This window comes from Protopterus annectens, chromosome 1.part1 (genome assembly GCF_019279795.1).
Source record: "Protopterus annectens isolate FY-2018-M chromosome 1.part1, PAN1.0, whole genome shotgun sequence".
Classification (NCBI taxonomy): Eukaryota; Metazoa; Chordata; order Ceratodontiformes; family Protopteridae; genus Protopterus; species Protopterus annectens.
This window is the reverse complement of record NC_056726.1, coordinates 1460970555-1460991134: the sequence shown is the minus strand read 5'-3', so window position 1 is coordinate 1460991134 and position 20580 is coordinate 1460970555. Positions and strand designations below refer to the sequence as shown.

Here is a 20580-nt window from a genome sequence, read left to right as displayed (position 1 = left end):
ATCAGTTGGTCTACTGGAGTGCTTAGGAATGAAGAGTTATAGGCTGTGTTAAGATGAAGACCTAGGCAAAAGGCTGGCCTTTGGCCATCACAGTTAACCTGACAAATTGTACAAGTGGATTCATTAAGCTAAACTATTCTGAAAGCCACTGGGGCCAGAAGGAGAATCATTTCTGTAAGGCTGACATGTCTTCTGGTCATGGAGGAACTGTAGGTGCTTTGCAGCTAGAGGTGTTGTGTGTGGACCTCCAAGCTAAATCCACTGCATTAGCAGTCTAGCTGCTCTTTAGAACTACAAATGGTATTCTCTGATTTTACGGCACCTGCTGCAAACATATTTCAGTTTCACTTTTCTACTGTGGTCTTCAGACCATTTTTTTTTTTTCAAGAAGAGCTCAGCTCAGTTCCCAGGACCGATCCTGTGGCAAGAAGGTACAGCTGCAGTGGAAACTTACCATAAGTGCAGACATTTGAGTATATCCACTGTTGCAGTACCGACTCTTCAGATTCTGACCTGCAGAAATACAATGGCTGGTCCAACATCCATAGCTCATCACTTTATTTTCTTGGCTCAGCAGATGCTTTCCACTGAAATGTCAGGAAATCGGTGGCATAAAGGGGCATCAGTCGGTACCATCTATTGATCTTTTTTGTCCTAGCAAAAGCAACCTATCAAAATGGTTCCACAGAACCAGTCCCTAGGGGGTACTTACCCAAACTACAGGACCCACAAATTTACCTCTCCAGGCTGCTGCTAAACACAGAAGAGGGGTGCCGTCTGATCTGTGGTGTAAATATTTTTTGTTGACAAACTCAAGATGTTTGATTTAGCATTATTCACCAGAAACCATTCATCTAAAGTATATAGACTGACCCCCTCCCCCCAACAGCTGTACCAGATGTGGGAAAAATGTCCAGGAAAATACACATTTTTCAATCCATCAGAACTTGCTGTACTAATTAAGGCAGCCATAAAGGGATCCGCTTCTTCTCACAGTCTGCTGTGCTGCTTTTATATGGAGCATGAAATCACTTACTTCAACTTCTAAAATACATTAACTCCCTCTACTTTTGTGCTCCATTATAGTTGACCATCAACTACTCCTAGTGCCTCTCCTCTCTCTTGGTGTAAACCGAACCCATAGTTTCTCCGACCACATTTGAGGCTAGTGAGGACATCAAAGCATCCTGGGACAGTGTCACACTGCTGCCAAGGAAGTGTTTTTCTATGGCCTACTTCCTCTCCTGTAAGTACCTATTGTCCAGAGTGTTGGCATGTGATGCACACTGCAGCATACCTTCCACTTTTTCATGTAGAACTCAGCCAATGCCCTACCCTTCCCTCACAGACAACCCCTCACGCATAACCAATCTCCTTTAGGGACCAGCCAAAGCAGTGTGCCTCATGCACGACCCTTCTCCACTCTCCCTTCGGAGTGACTAAGTAGGTGAGTGCCACTGAAGCCCTCCCACCATGCTCCTTTGGCACCAAAGCCACTAACAGAACTTAAGTCATCTTGGTCACAATCAGGGCTTTATTCCTCTGCACCACAGACCACTGAAGCCCCCCCCCCCCAGGCTCCTTTGACACCAAAACCACTAACGGATCTTAAGCCATCTTGGTCACAGTCAGGGCTTTACCCCTCTGCACCACAGAGCTGGGTAAAACATGTTACTTTTTAAAGCTCTGAGAATACTGTAAAATCAGAGTGGTATCACTGAAAAATATTTGGGTGCTTGCTTGCTGTGTAGAACATTTATTTTACTTTATTTTATTTTAAACTTGTTAACTGGGGTACTGCACTGCTCCCATTGGGTCCATCTCAGTCTCATCCTGGGGAAAACACAATAAATAACATGAAATTATACACAGAGTGAATGCCAAAATACAATATATAAATATACTACATACAAAGTGAATATCATAATTGACCTGAGGCTTTAAAGGCGATAGATAAATAACATTATTTATAAAGTGACTGAAAAAATAAAAAATATACATGCATTCTACATGGAGTTGTCTCAGATTTGGCATGCTGGAAGAATCACAATCAAAAATAGCGGCAGGCAGAGCAAGGCATGTAGACAGAGGGGAATAAATCAAAGCTGAAGACATCACTAGCTTCCTGCTTTTTCACAACAGCAAACAGCAACAATGGCATCAAACACACAAGTGTCATATTCAGACTATTAAATGCTATGACAATTTTAACTTTGCTTAACACACAATTTCAGTACAGCTTACTGACAGTAAACAAAATACTGTGACGGGACACTGCCAAGCAGCTTATAAAACAGCATAACGAACAAATGGTTAAAATGTAAGTACGCAACAGAATGATAAAAATACAGGCTTCTGTTTTCTTCTGCGTCATTTGATTTATTAGGAAATGGTTCCAATGACTGCAGAGCATCAAAATCACAGACAGCAATGTGGGATGGAGTGATTACAAAGACGGACACAAAACAACACAATTCATATGCAAAACAACACAATCTTTACAACGCAATGAGTGCAAGGAGTTCAAACCATCTCCAAATGCTGGCATCAGAGACGGAAACCTTTTAAAGAAGAGATTAAAAACTATTTAAGAATCCTGTATAAGCTTGAGAACACTTACTGTTTGGAAATGACTGCGAAGGTGTTCAAGTCTGGTAAATCGTTTTTCACATGCTTCACATGGATAAGGACGTTCACCTGTGTGGCAACGAAGATGTCGCTTCAGATCTGCTTTTCGCTTGACTGTATGGGTGCAAAATGGGCATCGAAATCTCATCCGCGGAAGCTCATCTAACAGAAAACAGTGTGATTTAAAAACTGAGGAATTCTGTCCTAGTCACACACGTCGAAACAAGATAAAGTCATAAAGGGCAAGAAATGCCTAATGCATCATGTACAGGTTCAAGCAAATCCACAAACGGAAATCAGACAGTATAATCCCAGAAAATATGTAGATCTAATTAGCAAGAAAATTCATACACACAAGGAAAATGTAGGTGCAAGCAAAGCCAATCTGGCACAATAAAGTACAGTTAAGTTACAAACTCACCATGATTGTAGACATTCAAATATTTTCACTGTTACAGTAGTGGTAACATCTGGGTCTTCTGCTGCAGAAGGCCTGATGACTGCCCCAACTTCCACAGCATTTCACTCTTTCCCCACCTGTTCAGATGGACACCTTCCTACCTGGAAGTCAACATGTCTGTGGTATAAGAGGGACATCCATTCACATCACCTATAGTTATTTCTTACCCCTGTCAGCTCCAGAGTTCAGGGGTGACACCAGAGTACAATCTGTCCAGGTGGCATATGCACCAAAGAAGGTAACTGTTTAAAAGGATGGGATTTGGATTGCTATGTCCTGAAGTGTAGAGACTGACAGACCAAAAATCCAGACTTACATACACTAGAAAGCCGATTATCCGAACTAATTGGGACCTAGGGTAGTTCGAGTAATCATACTGTTTGGATAATCAAACATATAATTGAACCAAATAAAAAGCTTCTAACATTAAACAAGAATGATAAAAACAAATTTACTGTAAGTACAAAACAGTACAGTACAGGTATATTACTGTACTGCAGTTAAATATTTATTTGCCAAACCACAGCATAAGAGACTCCAAACAGGAGTTACTGGGACATACTCAGGACTGCAGCATCCACCCCCTTTAAAGTACAACACATTACAGTATCAGAAATTCATCAATATACTTTGTGAGTAGAACACACAGCCTTCTGCATCAAAAGCAAGTGTAGTACCTGTTGCACTACTAACAATGCTTTTAAATACTTTACCACAATAATGATATCATTTGCTAAACAGCTGCACACTGTAAACAGACTTGACATAAGCAGCACTAAACTTCTCTTCCCCTGAAGCTCTCAGCTCCTTGTAAAATGCACTTAACACTCAACCGTATCCCTCAACTTTGTAGCACAAGAAATCTGGAAAAAGCCAACATTTAAGGGTGAAGGTCAAAGGCCCAAAACCAGCGACACATTTTAAATATTGCCTATATAATCTTAAAAGTTGCTAGAATAAAAGAATTTGTGTTACCATGCATTTCATGAAGGATAGGACGACCGAAACTTAAATGACTGTCATTAGTGAATTCAGCCCTCACGGATTTGCCAGAAAACCACAAATTCTAAGAGGAACAGACCAAAAGTATGAGTCAAAAATTCCAGACATTCTGTGAAAATCTGGAGAGTCCAGAGCTATGCACTCAACTCCGTGAAACATAAGTGGTGATAGGGTTAGAGAATTCAGGCTATTGTTTCTTGTACCTAAGGTACAGGGTTTGCATCTGAGCAAGGTAACACTAACTACCAGTTACCCCTAATTGGGACATTTTACACACACACACACACACACACACACACACACACACACACACACACACACACACACACACACACACACACACACTTACTGTAGACGAAGTGGAAGCAGCAACAAATGAACATTAAATTCCGAGCAGCAAGAAGAACAGGTGAAGCAGCAACGAATGTTAAATTACACGCAGTAGGAAAACCACACCTCCAGATGCAACTCTTAGGAAGATGCACGTACAGACGCAACTGTTAGGAAGGTTGCACTGACGTTTGGATAATCAACGCCCTACTGTATAATAAATCTAAGACTGCCATTTCTCTGAATATTCCCTTTTCTCTGAGCTATGGTGATCTTTGAATCGGGCTAGAGAATGGCTTCAGTTTTGGCCTATGCTTTTGGTTATTTTACCAAATGTCCCTGTCCATAAGGGACATAGGCGCTACCCCAGGAGTAAATTTACGAGTCCCCATTCACTGATCCAAATTGCATTTGAAGACAGTCAGGGAAGGGATCTACTTCATGTGAATATGCAGCATGTTCCACAAGTGGTAATCTCTGAGACACATATCTGTTTCTCTAGCAAGTTTCGTTAATGTCACAGGCTAGGTTTAGATCTTTGGATCGGGTAATCCTTGTGCTGTTTGTTTGATGAATGTGTAACAGTTCCATCAGGACTAGATTTGTAAATGTCTTGTAGGTTAAGCACAGATCACCCCTTAATAGTCAGTAGGAGACAATAGTAAAGGGATTTTAGGCGATCCGCACAGGACATGTTGTTTACACCCTGAATATTTTTCATAAGGAACCTCTGAGGCCACTCCAGCTGTTGCAACTACCTGGTCAGGTATATACTGAAAGATGCATTGTACTCAATTACTAGTCTGATAACGGTGAGTACAGCGGGACTATAACCTCCGTGTATCTGGATGTCATGCCCTTACTTATAAGCTGCATCATACAGAAGGACTTCCTCACCACCATGGATACATCGTGGTCAAGTTCAAGTTACTGTCTATCTGTGTACCTAGAACTCTCATCACTGGGTCCACTCTCAGTGAGGTGCTATTAATGTTGCAATTTGCAGGAGTATTAGACCTCCCAAAGGGTATAATTATGCATTGTTTGCATTTAGTTTTAGGCCTTGGCTCTGGCACCAATTATTTGTCGGAGTTAGACCATTCTGAAGAATATCTGTGTGGTTTGTGGGTTCAGTGATTGCCCTCAACTTGCAGTCATCAGCAAAGTTGGTCAGCCAAAGGCCAGCTACATTAGCCTTGACCTCAGACAAGTATATTCCAAACAGGAGAGGTCCAAGCACTGAGCCCTGTGGTACACCACTACTAACTGGCCTCTTGCTGGATCAGGATTCCTCCATTCTAACAACATGTGTCCTGTCCATGAGCCAACTGGCTATCCATCTGGTGACATAGGGATTTACAGCCAATTCTGTGAGAGTTTATTTACAATACCCGCGTGGAGAAAGTACAGTTGTGTACACTTACCATAAATGTAGATGTTCGAGTGTATTCTTATGCTGACAAATGTCAGAAGTAGTGGGTATCAGAGGCTGCGAAAGCGCCTCACGGCGAACTGGCGACTGGCTTAGGAGAAGCGTTGTCGGCAGTTTTGGACCTCAACGGCCTGTCTCTGTCTTTTTCTTTCAGTTTTTTTTTGGTATTCTGGTAGTCGGATGGCTAACCGACAACATTTCTGGATAATTAAACCGAGAACCAAAATATTTAGAAGCAAAAATGTACCGATGACACATAGTGTGCTGATTAAATAAAGCACAAAACTGACAGCAAGGTATGTCATGGTCAGGGCCTAGGCAAGGAATACAGTACAAATGGAAATCTTTGTGAGGTATTTGCTTCCCACAAGTAAAACAATTATTAACTTTTACTGACATCGGTAAGGAGCAAGAAAAAATTTCCCCAACGGGGTACTTAGCTTTTAGTTGAAGACTTCGGTTCTGAAACTCGAAAACAAAACTTTCAGGAGTCTGCCGACCGGCACTTGCGAACTACTTCTGCTTCGGGCACCGCACGGCAAGAAAGACTGATGTAATGGCGTTGGCTGCATGTTTTATACCCCTGACGACCTGACGTCATGGAAGAAGGGACAGCAACCGACGCAGGACTCAAGACTTTGTTAATCAGGCCGACTGAGGGCAAACTGCCAGAAGATTACCCAAATGTAATGACTGCAACAGTGAAACACAAAGAACATCTGTGTCAAATGCCTTAGTCAGGTTAAGGTAGGCAGTATGCACTGTTTTACCCTCAACCGTGGCCTTGGTGACTTTCTCAAAAAAGTCCACCAAACTGAGCAGGCATAACCTGCCCCTGGCAAAGTCAAACTACTAGGTAAAAATGAAGCAGTGACACCAAGTAGGGATAAACAAAAGGTAAAATAAGGAGACAGGTGACTAAGTACCCAGCTGAACCCCAGGATTGCTACAGAAGAGAAATATTCTCTAAAGGACCAGTAACAATGAAAAGTTTAAATATATTTAATAATAAATAACAAAAATAACATGAAAATACCAAATGTCTATTTACAATAAACAAAGTTTCAATCACAGGAAATATTAAAACAACACAGAGGAATAGAGCCACACAGATACAGAAAAAACAGGACTTAACTAATCTCACTATATCTTCTGACTGATCTAAAGAATTACTATTCCCTAGTTCACTTAGAGCAAGCCAAGATGAAGTGGGTAAGGGGTCCTTCTTTGTCAGGTTCCAAAAACAGACTGCCCTGAGACTTCAGTCTGATCTGGTATTAAAACATAATGTTAGCCTTGGATTACAGAATGACATCACATACATCCAGTCATCTGAATCTAGTTCCCATACTACCCCCTACTCTCGGACATATGTGTCAATAATACACACATGTAGAGCTTTGCTAAGATCTGTTGCAGCTTCTGGGAGTCATAAAACAATTTCAAACTTCCACCCTTCCAGAGTAGCAAACAGTTCACTGCTAAAGACAATACAGAATAGTACAGACTTTTTGCCCATGTCTGCATTGAGACCTCTGAAATACAATCTTTATGGTCTAAATTAACTAATTTAATTTCAGGATATTTTTCTAAAAGTTGGCTGGAGCTGAGCTTAACCCGTTCTCTTACAACATCCTCTGTTACAGTCTGGCAGACAGGTGTACTTATTTTTTCTGTCTAGCAGGACCCACTGTTGATACTTTTTTTTTTTTTTTTTTATAAACACAAGCAGTTTTATAGATACAGTTCAACACAAGCACAAATAAAAATCAGTTTGACATACAAATGACATAGCATTCTTTACAAAATTCCAGCTAGCTTATGCTGGCATATATTAGACATTCACTGCCCTACTTCTCCTGGCATAGCTGGCAACATCTCATATCGTCACAAAGGGTATCAGCTTTTAACTATGGCAGGTTCAGAGAGAGAGAAATAGAGAGAGACACACACAGAGAGTTCTGGATGCTGAAAGCAAGCCACAGCAAACTGCATTGCTGTCTGCATCTCATCGTGGTCTGGGGCCTGAATCAGGCAATTTTCCAGGTGATATATATATGGTTGCCCGTGGTTTTACACAAGACATTTACTGGAACCAGGTACTCTATAATTATCCTTGATGCACAAGATATACCAAATGGCAAAGGAATTAACATGGTAGTGAGCAGCCCCTGCTCTGAATGTTAGGTACCACTGGTTTGCTCTGACTACAGATGTAGGCATCTTTCTTTATCTAGGGCAACCAGGGAGGCTTTAAGGAAGAGGACAGGCAGAAAGATTTGCAATGTTACCAACTTGAACTCTGGCACTTGTAGAAGTCTATTGAGCCTTGATAAGATTGGCCTTCAAGGGTCATCTTTTTGTGGAAATATAAACAGTCTTGTGCAAAATATGTCTTTGTTCTCTGGATATGTGGGTAATGTCTAAATTGTCTTTTTATTAATTAACTGGCATCTGTATCTGTCCTAAGATTCTTACAGCCCATGTGTATTGAGTGACTTTCTCACACACTTACACAAATGGCCCCAGACAATCGTGTGTGTGTGTGTGTGTGTGTGTCTGGTGATGGAAAGAGGAGGTGTTTTGGCAAAAGGAGTGATTTGGTGTGGGATTTGTGGGGTAAGGAAGGAAAGAGCTCTGAGGAGTCATGGTGGTTCCCTTGTTTCCTATGGTCAAATTGTCATTTTCTTCTCAACTGGTCTTTCTTCCCCTTTGTTTGTCTTTATCTTTCCGTGGGTGGAACAGTCAGCTCTTAGCAAGGCAGTTTTAGTAGATTTGACAGGCTAGTGAAACAGCTGTTTCACAAACTATGCCATTTTTACCTTCTCCCCAGCTTCTTAAAACGTCTCTTCAGCAGAGGATCCAAAATGCGGCTACTTCTCAAATGGGGCACTAAAGCTGGGCTTTCACATGTTCTAGCAGGGGCAAGTTCCTCTGCCACGCAAGACTCCTAACAACTAACTCCACTGCTGCCACTCTAAGTGATGCATCCACTGCACTGCAGACACACTTGACACTGCGAGGACAGGTTGCACAGGTCCATTACTTTATCTCTCAGGGTCTTGTCTTCTATCAGCCTTGTCCTTTAGTTGGGACAACAGAGTTTCCTGCAACATTACTATGGGAGTTTGGCAGATCACAGCCCTGAATGAGAGGGTGGCAGAGCTGTAGACCTTCTTCCCAAAGCTATCTAGTACTTTACTTTCCCAGGGGTTTCCAGGGAACAGGGGTTTGGGAGCCTCGACTCCAAAGATACACTGCTAAATACATCCTCTAAGGCTTCAACCACAGGAGGAACAGTTCGGTGGGAGGGTGGCCTAATGGTTAAGGTGTTTGCTTTACAAACACAAGGTGCAGGGTTTGAGTCTCACAAGGGATAATTGGCTAGGCTTAAAATGGCTCGCAAGGGCAGTTAGCTTAGTACTAATCTATGAACCTATGAAACCCAGAAGCTCTGTATACCTTTTCTGGGCAACATAGTAGTTCTTAGACTCTCACTGGAAGAAATAGTACAGTTGTGTACACCTACCATAAATGTAGATGTTCGAGTGTCTTCACTGTTGCAGTCATGACTGTAGGGTTCTCCCCTGCCGGCAGGCAGTCCTCGGTCGGCCAGAATCCCAAAGTCTGGGTCCGGCGTCGGCTGTTCAACCATGCTCCCTGACGTCACAGCGCCAGGAGTACAAAGCTGACAGCCGACGCCATCTTCTCCAGTTTTTCTTGCCCCAGATGTCAGGAGTCCCAAAATGATAAAGGTCCCATACCCTTTGCAAATACACCTCAGAAGAATGGTGAAAAAAGGAACCAAAACAAAAGTAAAAATAAGAGGGGACAGGAGGGAGGGAAACCCAGACTGCAACAGTGAAGACACTCGAACATCTACATTTATGGTAGATGTACACAACTGTACTATGTTCATTGTGTTTCACTGTTGCAGTCATGACTGTAGGGTAGAATCCCAAATCTGAAAGAAAGGGAGGTGGTCATAAAGAAGAAGGGGCGGCTAAAAGGCCCTGCAAAACTGCAGAGGCAAAGCCTGCCCTAGACTTAGAGTAGAGAGGTAGATTGTAGTGCTTAGAAAAAGTATGCACTGAACTCCAAGTTGCAGCCTCCAAAATGTCTTTGGTAGGAACTCCCCTGAGGAAGGCCGCAGAAGTGGCAGCAGCTCTGGTGGAATCAGTCCGTATACTCCCTGGGATTTGCTTTCCATGGTGTGAATAACAAAATCTGATTCCATGAGCAATCCATTTAGAAATGGTCTGTTTTGAAATGGCTTTACCTTGGGAACTTGAAGCATAAAAAACAAACAATTGTTCTGATTTTCTGATGTCCTTGGTTCTGTTCAGGTAAAAATGTAGTTGTCTGTGTACATCCAAGGAATGTAAGATCCTTTCCCCTTTATTTTGAGGAGTGGGGAAAAAAGTTGGCAAGTGGATAGTTTGATTTAAAGCCACTTTGGAAACCACCTTAGGCATAAAGGTAGGATTAGTCCTCAAAGACACCGTGTCTTGATGAAAAATAATATAAGGTTCCACAGCCATAAGAGCTTGTAACTCTAAAACTCTCCTGGCAGAGGTTAGGGCTAACAGGATAGCTGTCTTCCAAGATAAAAACTTGATGTCAGAATAGGCAGCAGGCTCAAAAGGAGGCAAGGTTAGTTTTTCCAAAACATAGTTGAGATCCCAAGCAGGAATGGGAGGAGATCTAGGAGGTCTTAAATTCTTAGCTCCTCTGAGAAACTGTCTCATGAGCTGGTGGGAAAAGATTGGAGGGTCTGTATTATAATGAGCAGAAATAGCAGAGGCATGTATCTTAATGGAAGAGAAAGAGAGACCCTTATGTAAGAGATCTGTCAAGTAAAGTAAAATTGAAGGAATGTTCGGAAGAAGAGGATCAGAATCCTGAGCTTGCATCCAGGAACAAAATCTTTTCCATTTTCCTGCATAAGATTTTCTAGTGCTAGGATGTCTGGCTTCTAAAATGACATCCATAACCTGCTTGGGTAGGAAAGAAGGAAGCAAAGGCCCTGGATTAACCAGGCCGCCAGGCTGAGAGTTCTGACATGAGAGTGTAGAACCTGACCTTGATGTTAGGACAGAAGGTTCGGAGACTGAGGTAAAACCCAAGGGGGCTCCAGACATAGTTTTTTAGAGTTGGGTACCAAAACTGTCGAGGCCAGTTTGGGGCCAGCAAGATTATCATCTTGGGCTTGTCCTGTTTTATCTTTAATAATACACGCGGAAGAAGAGGAAGAGGCAGAAAGGCATATCCCGAGAGGTTCCTCCAACTGAATGATAGGGCATCCACTTTCCAAGCTTCTTTGTGGAAAGTCCTGGTGCAAAAATTCTGTAGTTGATGATTGAGATGGGATGCAAAGAGGTCTATGTGAGGACATCCCCAGATTGCCGTTATCATCCTGAATATTTTGGTGTCCAGCATCCACTCATGTGGATCTGAAAGGTTTCTGCTCAGACTGTCTGCCAGGAAGTTTTGCTTCCCTGGTAGAAACTGAGCTTGAAGGTCCAGATTGCAAGCTAGAGCTGTGTTCCATAGATCCATGGCTAGTCTGCAAAGGGGGTAGGAATGAGATCCCCCTTGCTTGTTTATGTACCACATAACTGTGGTGTTGTCTGTCCGTATTAGTAGTTGTCCTGGTTGTAGAAGATTCCTGAAGGCCATTAGGGCTTTCTGAACAGCTAACATTTCCTTTAAATTGATATGCAGGTGCTTCTGATCCATTGTCCAAAGGCCCTGCAAACAGTTGCCCTGAAAATGGGCTCCCCAAGCATAATCCGAGGCGTCCGTAGTTAGAATCTGAGTGGCAGGAGGCAGACAGAAGGGTTTCCCTTTGTTTAGAGTACATGTCCTGGACCACCAAAGAAATTCCTTTTGAAGGCAAGGCAGGACGAAGATCAGTATGTCTAAACTGTGGCAATGCTGAGACCATACACTTTTTAGGTACCACTGTATTTTCCTCATGTGTAGTCTTGCATATGGTATGAGAAGGATGCAGGAGGCCATGTAACTCAGAGCCTGCAGGAATCTCCTTGCAGATAGCTGAGTTAAAGTTGCCAAGGTTTTGAAAGTTGAAGCCAGCTGTAATTGTTTTTCGGATGTCAGAAAAGCCATCTGGGTTGTGGTGTTTAGAAGAGCACCCAGAAAAGTTATCTGCTGTGATGGTGTCAAATTTGACTTTTTTATGTTTACAGAAAATCCCAGGAACTTGAGGAGGTTTTGTACAAACTCTAGATGCTGGAGTAAGACATCCTTGCTGTCTGCCTGAATTAGACAATCGTTCAGATAAGGGTAAATTTGAATTCCCTTGAGTCTGCAGTAAGCTACTACTGGAGCCAGGCATTTGGTGAAGACTCTGGGCACAGTAGACAATCCAAAGGGCAGCGCATAGAATTGAAAGAGCCTCGATCCGGCCTTGAACCCGAGGTATTTTCTGCGTTCTTGCCTGATGGGAATGTGCAAATATGCCTCCTTTAAATCCAAAGTTACCATCCACGCATCTTTGGATAGCATTGGAAGTAGCTGCTGTAGAGTAAGCATCTTGAATTTTGGAATCTCTAGAAAGGTGTTCAAGACTGACAGATCCAGAATGGGTCTCCATGAGTTTTGCTTCCTGGGGACTAGAAAGAGCCTTGAGTAAAAACCTTGTCCCATCTCTGAAAGTGGAACCAGTTCTATGGCTTTCATAGCCAAAAGAGCTTCCACCTGGTTTAAGGCCTCTGTCCATTGATGTTTTGGAAGGTCTGGCCATCTGCTTGACCTTGGCAGAGTATGAAATTGGAATTTGTAACCTCTTAAAACCACATCCAGAACCCACTTGTCTTGGGTTATATGAGTCCAATTTTGATAAAAAAGAGAGAGTTTTCCTCCGAGAGGGGCTTCCAGGCAAGAAGTTCCTGCAGCCCAACAGAGGGAGTCATTGAGTTTGTTTCCTATGAGTTTGTGACCTATCCTCTCCTCCCCTAGGGGTGAAAGCAGTCCACTGTCTTGGTCTATAAGAAGCTTGTGTTTGAGGCCTTCCTCTGGAACATCTATATCTACCCCTCTGAGGCCTGTCTGAAGTGGGAAAGGACCAATTTTTACAAGGCCAATTCCTGCTAAATCTTGGTGGCTGTACTTGTAAGAAATCTTTAACTGTTTGCATGGATTTCGCCTTATCCTCCATCTTTTTAATCACCTCTTCAGCTTTTGATCCAAACAAAACATTATGCTGAACAGGAGCATCCAATAATTTAGCTTTTACTTGTTCTGGCAAATTTTGTTCCTTTAGCTATGCATGCCTTCTAATGACTGTGCCGGAGGCAGCAGCCCTACAAGAAGCCTCCAAGGCATCAAATCCACAGTGTAAACCATGCTTCCCAACTTGTTCAGTGGCATGCAATAAGTCATGTAATTCCTTATCATCTGCACAGGCAAAAATGGAAGTAAGCTTTTGTTTTAAAACAGACAAGAGAAATTGCTGGTATTTCAGCATATGAAACTGACAGTTTAAAGCCCTAATGGACAAAGTAGCAGAAGTGTACACGTTTTGCCCCATCTTTCTAAAGATCTAGAATCCTTTTCAGTGGGAATGGGTTTTTTGGCAGAAGCGGCCTTAACTCCCTTAGGACCCTGAGAAATGGTTTCAGGGTCAGCAGAAGGGTTCTTGTATAAAAACCGGTGGGAATCAGGAACCCTGTAATATCTATCAGGCTTAACAGGAGCAGGAGGAAAAGAGTCAGGGGTTAAGTTAGCCTCCGAAAAAGCATCATCCACAATATCCAAAACAGGAGGAATAGCCAGGGGTCTATGTTGGGGGAGAAGAAGAAAATCCCTTAGTCTTTTCTTAGATTCCGAATACTCCTATCCTTCCCAGTGGAAATGTTCCCTCATTTCATGCAAAGTTTCCCCAAAAGAGAAATCCTCAGGGGGAGAAGCTGAAGGAATGGATTCCTCAGCATCAGAATCCTCATAAGAAGGGAAAGAATATTCCTGGTCAGAAGAAGAAACTGAAGAAACAGAAGCCTGATCAGAGGAATCATAATAAACATCGTGCCTTGGCCTTTTATCTGGAGGGGGATGTGAACCCCTAATCATAGTAAGTAAATCCTCCGCCATTTTGAGTAACTGTTTCTGTGACTTGGGAGCTGGTTATGCAGTCTTTGATTTAGAAGGAGTCTTTGCCTTTGTCTTTGGCTTTGCCTTTATAAGAAGCTGAGTAGGCCTGAAAACCCCTTCGGAAGCCGGTACCTGCACAGCGGCTCCGGACCCATCCGAAGGAGCATTGTCCGAAGGTCCTGCAATTGAAATATTTAAAGGCCTGGTTGGCTCCTCATGAGAGTCCGTTTCGGCCATCGGTTCTGAAATGGCCGATGACAGGGGCTGCAAAAGCGCCTCACCGACGACGGCCGAACCTGAAGCTGGCTCCGCTTGTGCGCTATCATCAGATTTGGACCTCGGAGGCCTGTCTTTATCCTTGCAACGTTTGTGAACTCCCGTAGCCGGAACCGTATCCGACGACATTCTGTAGTTAAAGCGCCTACTGAAGTAATGAAAAGCAAAATCGTACCTTCGTTTAATTGTACGTTGATTGAATCTAGCACAAAACTGACAACTAGCTACGTCGTGATCAGGGCCTAAGCAAGGAATACAGTAAGAATGAAAATCCTTATGAGGTATTTGCTTCCCACATGAAATACAATTATTAACTTTTTCTGACATCAGAGTGGAGCAAGAAAAAAGTTTCCCCAATGGGGTACTTAGCTTTGAGTGGAGAAGAAAGTCTTCGGACTGAAGTTTATCAGAAAAAATCGTCAGGAGTCAGCTGACCGGTACTTGCAAACTGCTATCACCGCACGGCATGAAAGACTGGAGAAGATGGCGTCGGCTGTCAGCTTTGTACTCCTGGCGCTCTGACGTCAGGGAGCATGGTTGAACAGCCGACGCCGGACCCAGATTTTGGGATTCTGGCCGACCGAGGACTGCCTGCCGGCAGGGGAGAACCCTACAGTCATGACTGCAACAGTGAAACACGAACATCCTTCATTTTGAAGTCCTAAGCCAACTTCCTTGGGTCTTATGAGGAGGTTTGGGAGGGGTTAGAGGGCAGAGGGCCTTGATCAGTCCAGTGTGAAGCAAGACAGAAAATGTCCAAGGCTTGGTCACCTTGGCCCTGCCTTTGGGAGTTGTGACCCCTTTAGGTTTGTGGTTATGACCAAGTACCAATGATTTCAGTTTCTGAGCCATGTATGTCCTCCAGCACCAGAATTGTGGAAATTCTGCCCTCACTCTCAATCATCGAAAAATGGGTATAGTAATCAGATGTCCATGGAGAGGCATCCAAACCAACTACTACTGGATTTTGGTTTGGGAGAAAGCTGCCTAAGAGCATGACAGCTTCCTGAAAAGTATAACTGGAGGGCTCAGTCCAGGTAAGCATCAGAGTAAGGTTCTACAAAAGTGGTTTATCAGACCAACCCAGTGCCTCTAAAGGTAGAGCAGCTTTCACCAGGATTTCTCCTCTCTCTCTCTTGGACACTTCTCTTTTTTTTTTTTCCCTCAAGTGGGATGTCCGTAGATGACTTGGTTGACAACTTGGCAGCTCTGGATAAGGTGCACAGCCATCCACTTCATGGTCTTCTTGTTGAACATATCAAACTGAGTACAGGAGATGTCATGCTACATCCGTGAACAGAACACAAACACTGACTATGGAAGTCTTGGTACGGGAATTGCTTCCTACAAGTAACACAATTACTAACTGTACAAGCTGACAATCATTCCTAACATACAAACACTCATTATCTAAAAACAAGTCACACACATTACACATGATGTTTCCCCAATGAGGTACTTATTTATACTGCGGAAGCCAGGCCAAACTGACTAACTGATAACACACAGCACTCACACTGACCCACCGACTTTCCTGTACTAAGATGTGAAAGAACTAAAGATGGGCAGACTGATATCCCTCTCATACTACAGACATGCTGACATCCATGTGGCCAGGAGAAGTGCTCTGGAAGTCAGGCTAGACTTTGGGTCATCTGCAGTAAAAGTCTCAAGTGTTATCATTGATCTAACAATAAACATTGTTATGAGCATCTCAGACACCACAGCAGCATTCTGTCAATAAGGTACAACAGCAAAATGAGGTTCAAGTCCTTCGACACATCTCCCCTATACCCAGACACACTTGCAAGTATACCTTTCCCAATATGATGGATTTTATGACTCTGCTAGTGAAGGCTTAGATAATGGTTTTAGTGTGGATTTGCATACTTATATCTACCACTGACTTTGGATAGTATCTCTCATGCAACAATAAATAATCTCCTTTTTAAGATGTCAACTTGTTAAAGTTCTGGGCTACTTTTCATAATGGTCCCAGATTGCTACTAGTGTCCCCACAGAGGTCTATTTTAGACCAAATACTGTTCAATTTTGTATTATTAATTTTGCATATTAACAACACTTTTTGACTGTCTAAATATGAAAAAATAAAATTGGAGTATTTTTAGCATCATTATCAAATTATTTAGCTTTTAATTCATGTGTCCGAACTACTTGAATGGTTGAATAAACTGGGTCTTACATTACTCATTACCTTTTTATGTATTCAAAGGTTAGTCAAAGGTTACATCTTCATATCATGAAGTATTCAAAGAAAATTTACTAAGAAAAAATTATGGAGTGCAAGACAATCGCATGTAACAGATGTTTATCTGAACTTACGTTTTAGCACTGCTTATGTGGCCGACTGTGCCTAGCATATCATCAGAGTGAACATCTTGTACGGCAAATTATACCTTTCAAACAGTAAAATGCAGAACCACTTTTAGATCAAGGTTAATCACCCAAAGTATCGTCAGATCATGAAGTAGACTAACATTACAAGGAAAAAATGTAAATCATTAGAATCGTTTAAGTCTTTAGATACTTGGTTCGGTTTGAATAGCTACTCTTTGACCTTGAAACCTGCATTATGATGGTCCTTGACCTTTACACAGCCCACCAGAAACTATGAGACTACTGAGTGTCCAAACAAGTAAATTAAGCATATTGTCCTTCTCAATCGTCCGTCACCTGAGAAAAACAGGCATTGTGTAATGGGGTTTTCCAGCTTATGAAAACCAGTAACAGCATCATATTTTCATAGAGAACTACCACTTATCTGTGTGTAGTATGTATAACATGTATAGGCTCATAGGCTAGTACTAGGCTAACTGCCCTTATGGGCCATTTTAAGCCTAGCCAATTACCCCATGTCAGAATCAAGCCCTGTACCTTGTGTTTCTAAGGTACGCACCTTAACCATTACACAAACCTCCCACGCACTTCCGATAAAAAATAATATTATAGGTTTAATCGCAAACCTATCAATTCTGTCATGCAGTACCAGAAAATTAATACAAAGTAAATGGCATCTGCCTAGAGCAACTTTCAGAACTCTGCACTGGAATGAAAATATGAGGTCCTGCTGTGGATTGCAGAATTACAGCAGCATCTATTCAGGCCAAGGGACGTTGTCTGAAAATGACCCATATGATCTCTCAGCAACTCATCAAATCTTGTTTACTGTTTGCTTTGAATAAGTGTGCACGCTGAGTGTACAAGCCCTCATTTAAGTATATTAAACAAATAGCATGTTCCTTAAATGTCTTTTTTTATCCATATTCAAGTAAAAAAAAGATCAGTTAACAGAGTGGTCGATGTATCTTGCCTTTGTGGGTGGGCACACTATAACAAATCAGCTGGCTATCATCCATCTACAGTGCTTCAGAAAGTTTCAAAGTACCCGAGTGCCTGCATGATTTGCTAAACTCTAATGTGCTGAGAGAGTGGTACTCTGGGCACAGTGGTCTACTTCACACTATGACTTTCTTCAGCCTTCTATTTAAAGTTGTGAAATTCACAAGATATTCCCCAACAGCCATATTAATCACATCCACATGGAGCAAATCTGAGACTTCTGCCCCTGTATTTTCCTGCAGGGTGAACGGTATACCCTTACTCTAATAAATCTAAGGTCACCTCAGCAGTAAGTGTAGTCTTCATGGAAGGGCAAAAATGGATGCCCCAAGTCTCACCTTACACTTGCTGGATGACAGTTAGCACCGAATTTCATACAGAATGATAAACATACTTGGGAGGCCAGTGGGAAATGCAGAACACAGGGAATGACAAATAATGCCTGGTCAGCTAGGAATGGATGCCTATACAAATGTATCAGTCCTACTTTTCAAACAGTTTTCTACAGACAGTGGTTTATGGGGGTAACATATTCCTTTATGGGGAATGGCACAATCATCAAATGTCTGCCACTAAATTAATGTCTTCACTATGCTCTAACAACCGTACTTTTCTGACAAATGTGATAAAATGGCCTATGTTTCTTGTTTGTGATACTTTTGGTCTCACTTAGTGTTACTTCATCTAAACAAACAAAGAAAAACATAAGGATCCAATGCATACTTTAATTCTACCCTATGCTACATAAGCTCAAGGACAACACCCATCTAATCCTACCCTACACTACACAAGCTCAAGGACAACACCCATCTAATCATAATCTACACTACATAAGCTCAAGGACAACACCCATCTAATCATAACCTACACTACATAAGCTCAAGGACAACACCCATCTAATCATAACCTACACTACATAAACTCAAGGACAACACCCATCTAATCATAACCTACACTACATAAACTCAAGGACAACACCCATCTAATCATAACCTACACTACATAAGCTCAAGGATAACACCCATCTAATCATAACCTACACTACATAAACTCAAGGATAACACCCATCTAATCATAACCTACACTACATAAGCTCAAGGATAACACCCATCTAATCATAACCTACACTACATAAACTCAAGGACAACACCCATCTAATCATAACCTACACAACATAAACTCAAGGACAACACCCATCTAATCATAACCTACACTACATAAGCTCAAGGACAACACCCATCTAATCATAACCTACACTACATAAGCTCAAGGACAACACCCATCTAATCATAACCTACACTACATAAGCTCAAGGACAACACCCATCTAATCATAACCTACACTACATAAGCTCAAGGACAACACCCATCTAATCATAACCTACACTACATAAGCTCAAGGACAACACCCATCTAATCATAACCTACACTACATAAGCTCAAGGACAACACCCATCTAATCATAACCTACACTACATAAGCTCAAGGACAACATCCATCTAATCCTACCCTACACTACAGAACGGGCTGGGAGATCTTTTCTCTAATAAAGATGTCAATATTTTAAGAACTAAAAATTTGGAGAAAGGTCTGAGGCTATTAGCAGACAAAACTCAAAAAAGGAGAGACCGGAGAAATGAATACAAACATCAATAATGAAAAAAAGGTAATAAACAGAACACAACATATCCTGCTGTTGACTCTGGTAGCTATCTGACTGTGTACTACTGTAAATCTCATACAATCTGTACTTCACATGTACCTCTGAAGATTTAATTAGTTAACGCACGCACACACACACACACACACACACACACACACACACACACACACACACACACACACACAAATTCATCATCTTTTTAAACCCTAATAACTTTAATCTCCTCTTAAACAAGGACACATGCACAGTCCCCACCATAACTACCACTGAACCAGCTATCACTTTTCAGATAAAAACAGTGCTTCAATTACAAATAATGGAAACTGTGATCCCACCCAGTCTATCAGTTTCTCTGCAACAGTGTGCAAAAAATGACTGTAAATGGAGCTAGCTACATGGAGCCAAAAGATATAGCAAGTCTGCTGGCCGACATATTCAGCTACAACCCCCCCACCCACCCCACCCCCGGCTGCCTCCAGGAAATACCATCAAACTACCCCTGCCAACTAGGGAGCAGGTCCTATATGCACTGTCTAAAGCCAAAAACACTGCACTGATGAGCCACGATAATGTCTCAGGATGCCTCCTACATAGCCTGTAACCTGACCTATCAGGACCAATGGAGTCACTGTTGAACCGTAGCCTCCAGACGAGCTTTCTGCTATGCAAATGGAGCAATGCAACAGTCAACCCTCTACACAAGGGTGGGCCCAGGAACTAAAGCCTCATAAGTCTGACTAGCGTCATATGCAAAGCCTGGAAAATCTTGTCATGGGTGTGACGAAAGGAGATACTGCCAGCAGAGCTAGCTGGAACTTTGTAAATAATTATATGTCATTGGTGAATATCAAAATGATTTATACAAGATGTTTCCGTTAAAAATGTATATTACAATATGTCATATGTACATCAAACTGCTTGTACAGACGTGTGTTGAAAAGGCATTTGCAAAGTGCTGTGCTTAAAATGTAATCACAGTGTGCCCTACTGGAAGAGAACAGAAATGTACATGCACTACTGTGACTCTTTAAATGTATATATTTTAACAGTGGAAATTAAAATACAGGAGGTTAACCTCAGTCCAGCAAACTTTAGAAAAATATCTGAAATTAAATTACTTTATAGGCTATGCAATAAAGAGGCTATATTACAAGTTTTCAATGCAGCTAGAGACAAGGGTCTGTACTAGAAAGCTTTCTGTATTGTCTTTGGTGTGAATCAATATTGCTACTTTAGAAGCATGAAGGAATGCAGACTTCCAGCATCTGCCAAAGATCTGAGCAAAAGCCCTTGTCTGTATATTTTTACAGGTAGATGT

At 42.0% G+C, this 20580-nt stretch overlaps 1 protein-coding gene across 1 annotated transcript in view; it reads right to left on the bottom strand.

The window, feature by feature from the left end:
• Positions 1 to 20580, bottom strand: part of ZBTB8A (zinc finger and BTB domain containing 8A) — a 174450-nt gene that overhangs the window by 43753 nt on the left and 110117 nt on the right. The window contains exon 3 of the mRNA XM_044082445.1: positions 2621 to 2790. Within this exon, the coding sequence (XP_043938380.1) occupies positions 2621 to 2790 (170 nt within the window). The remainder of the gene's footprint in view (positions 1 to 2620; positions 2791 to 20580) is intronic.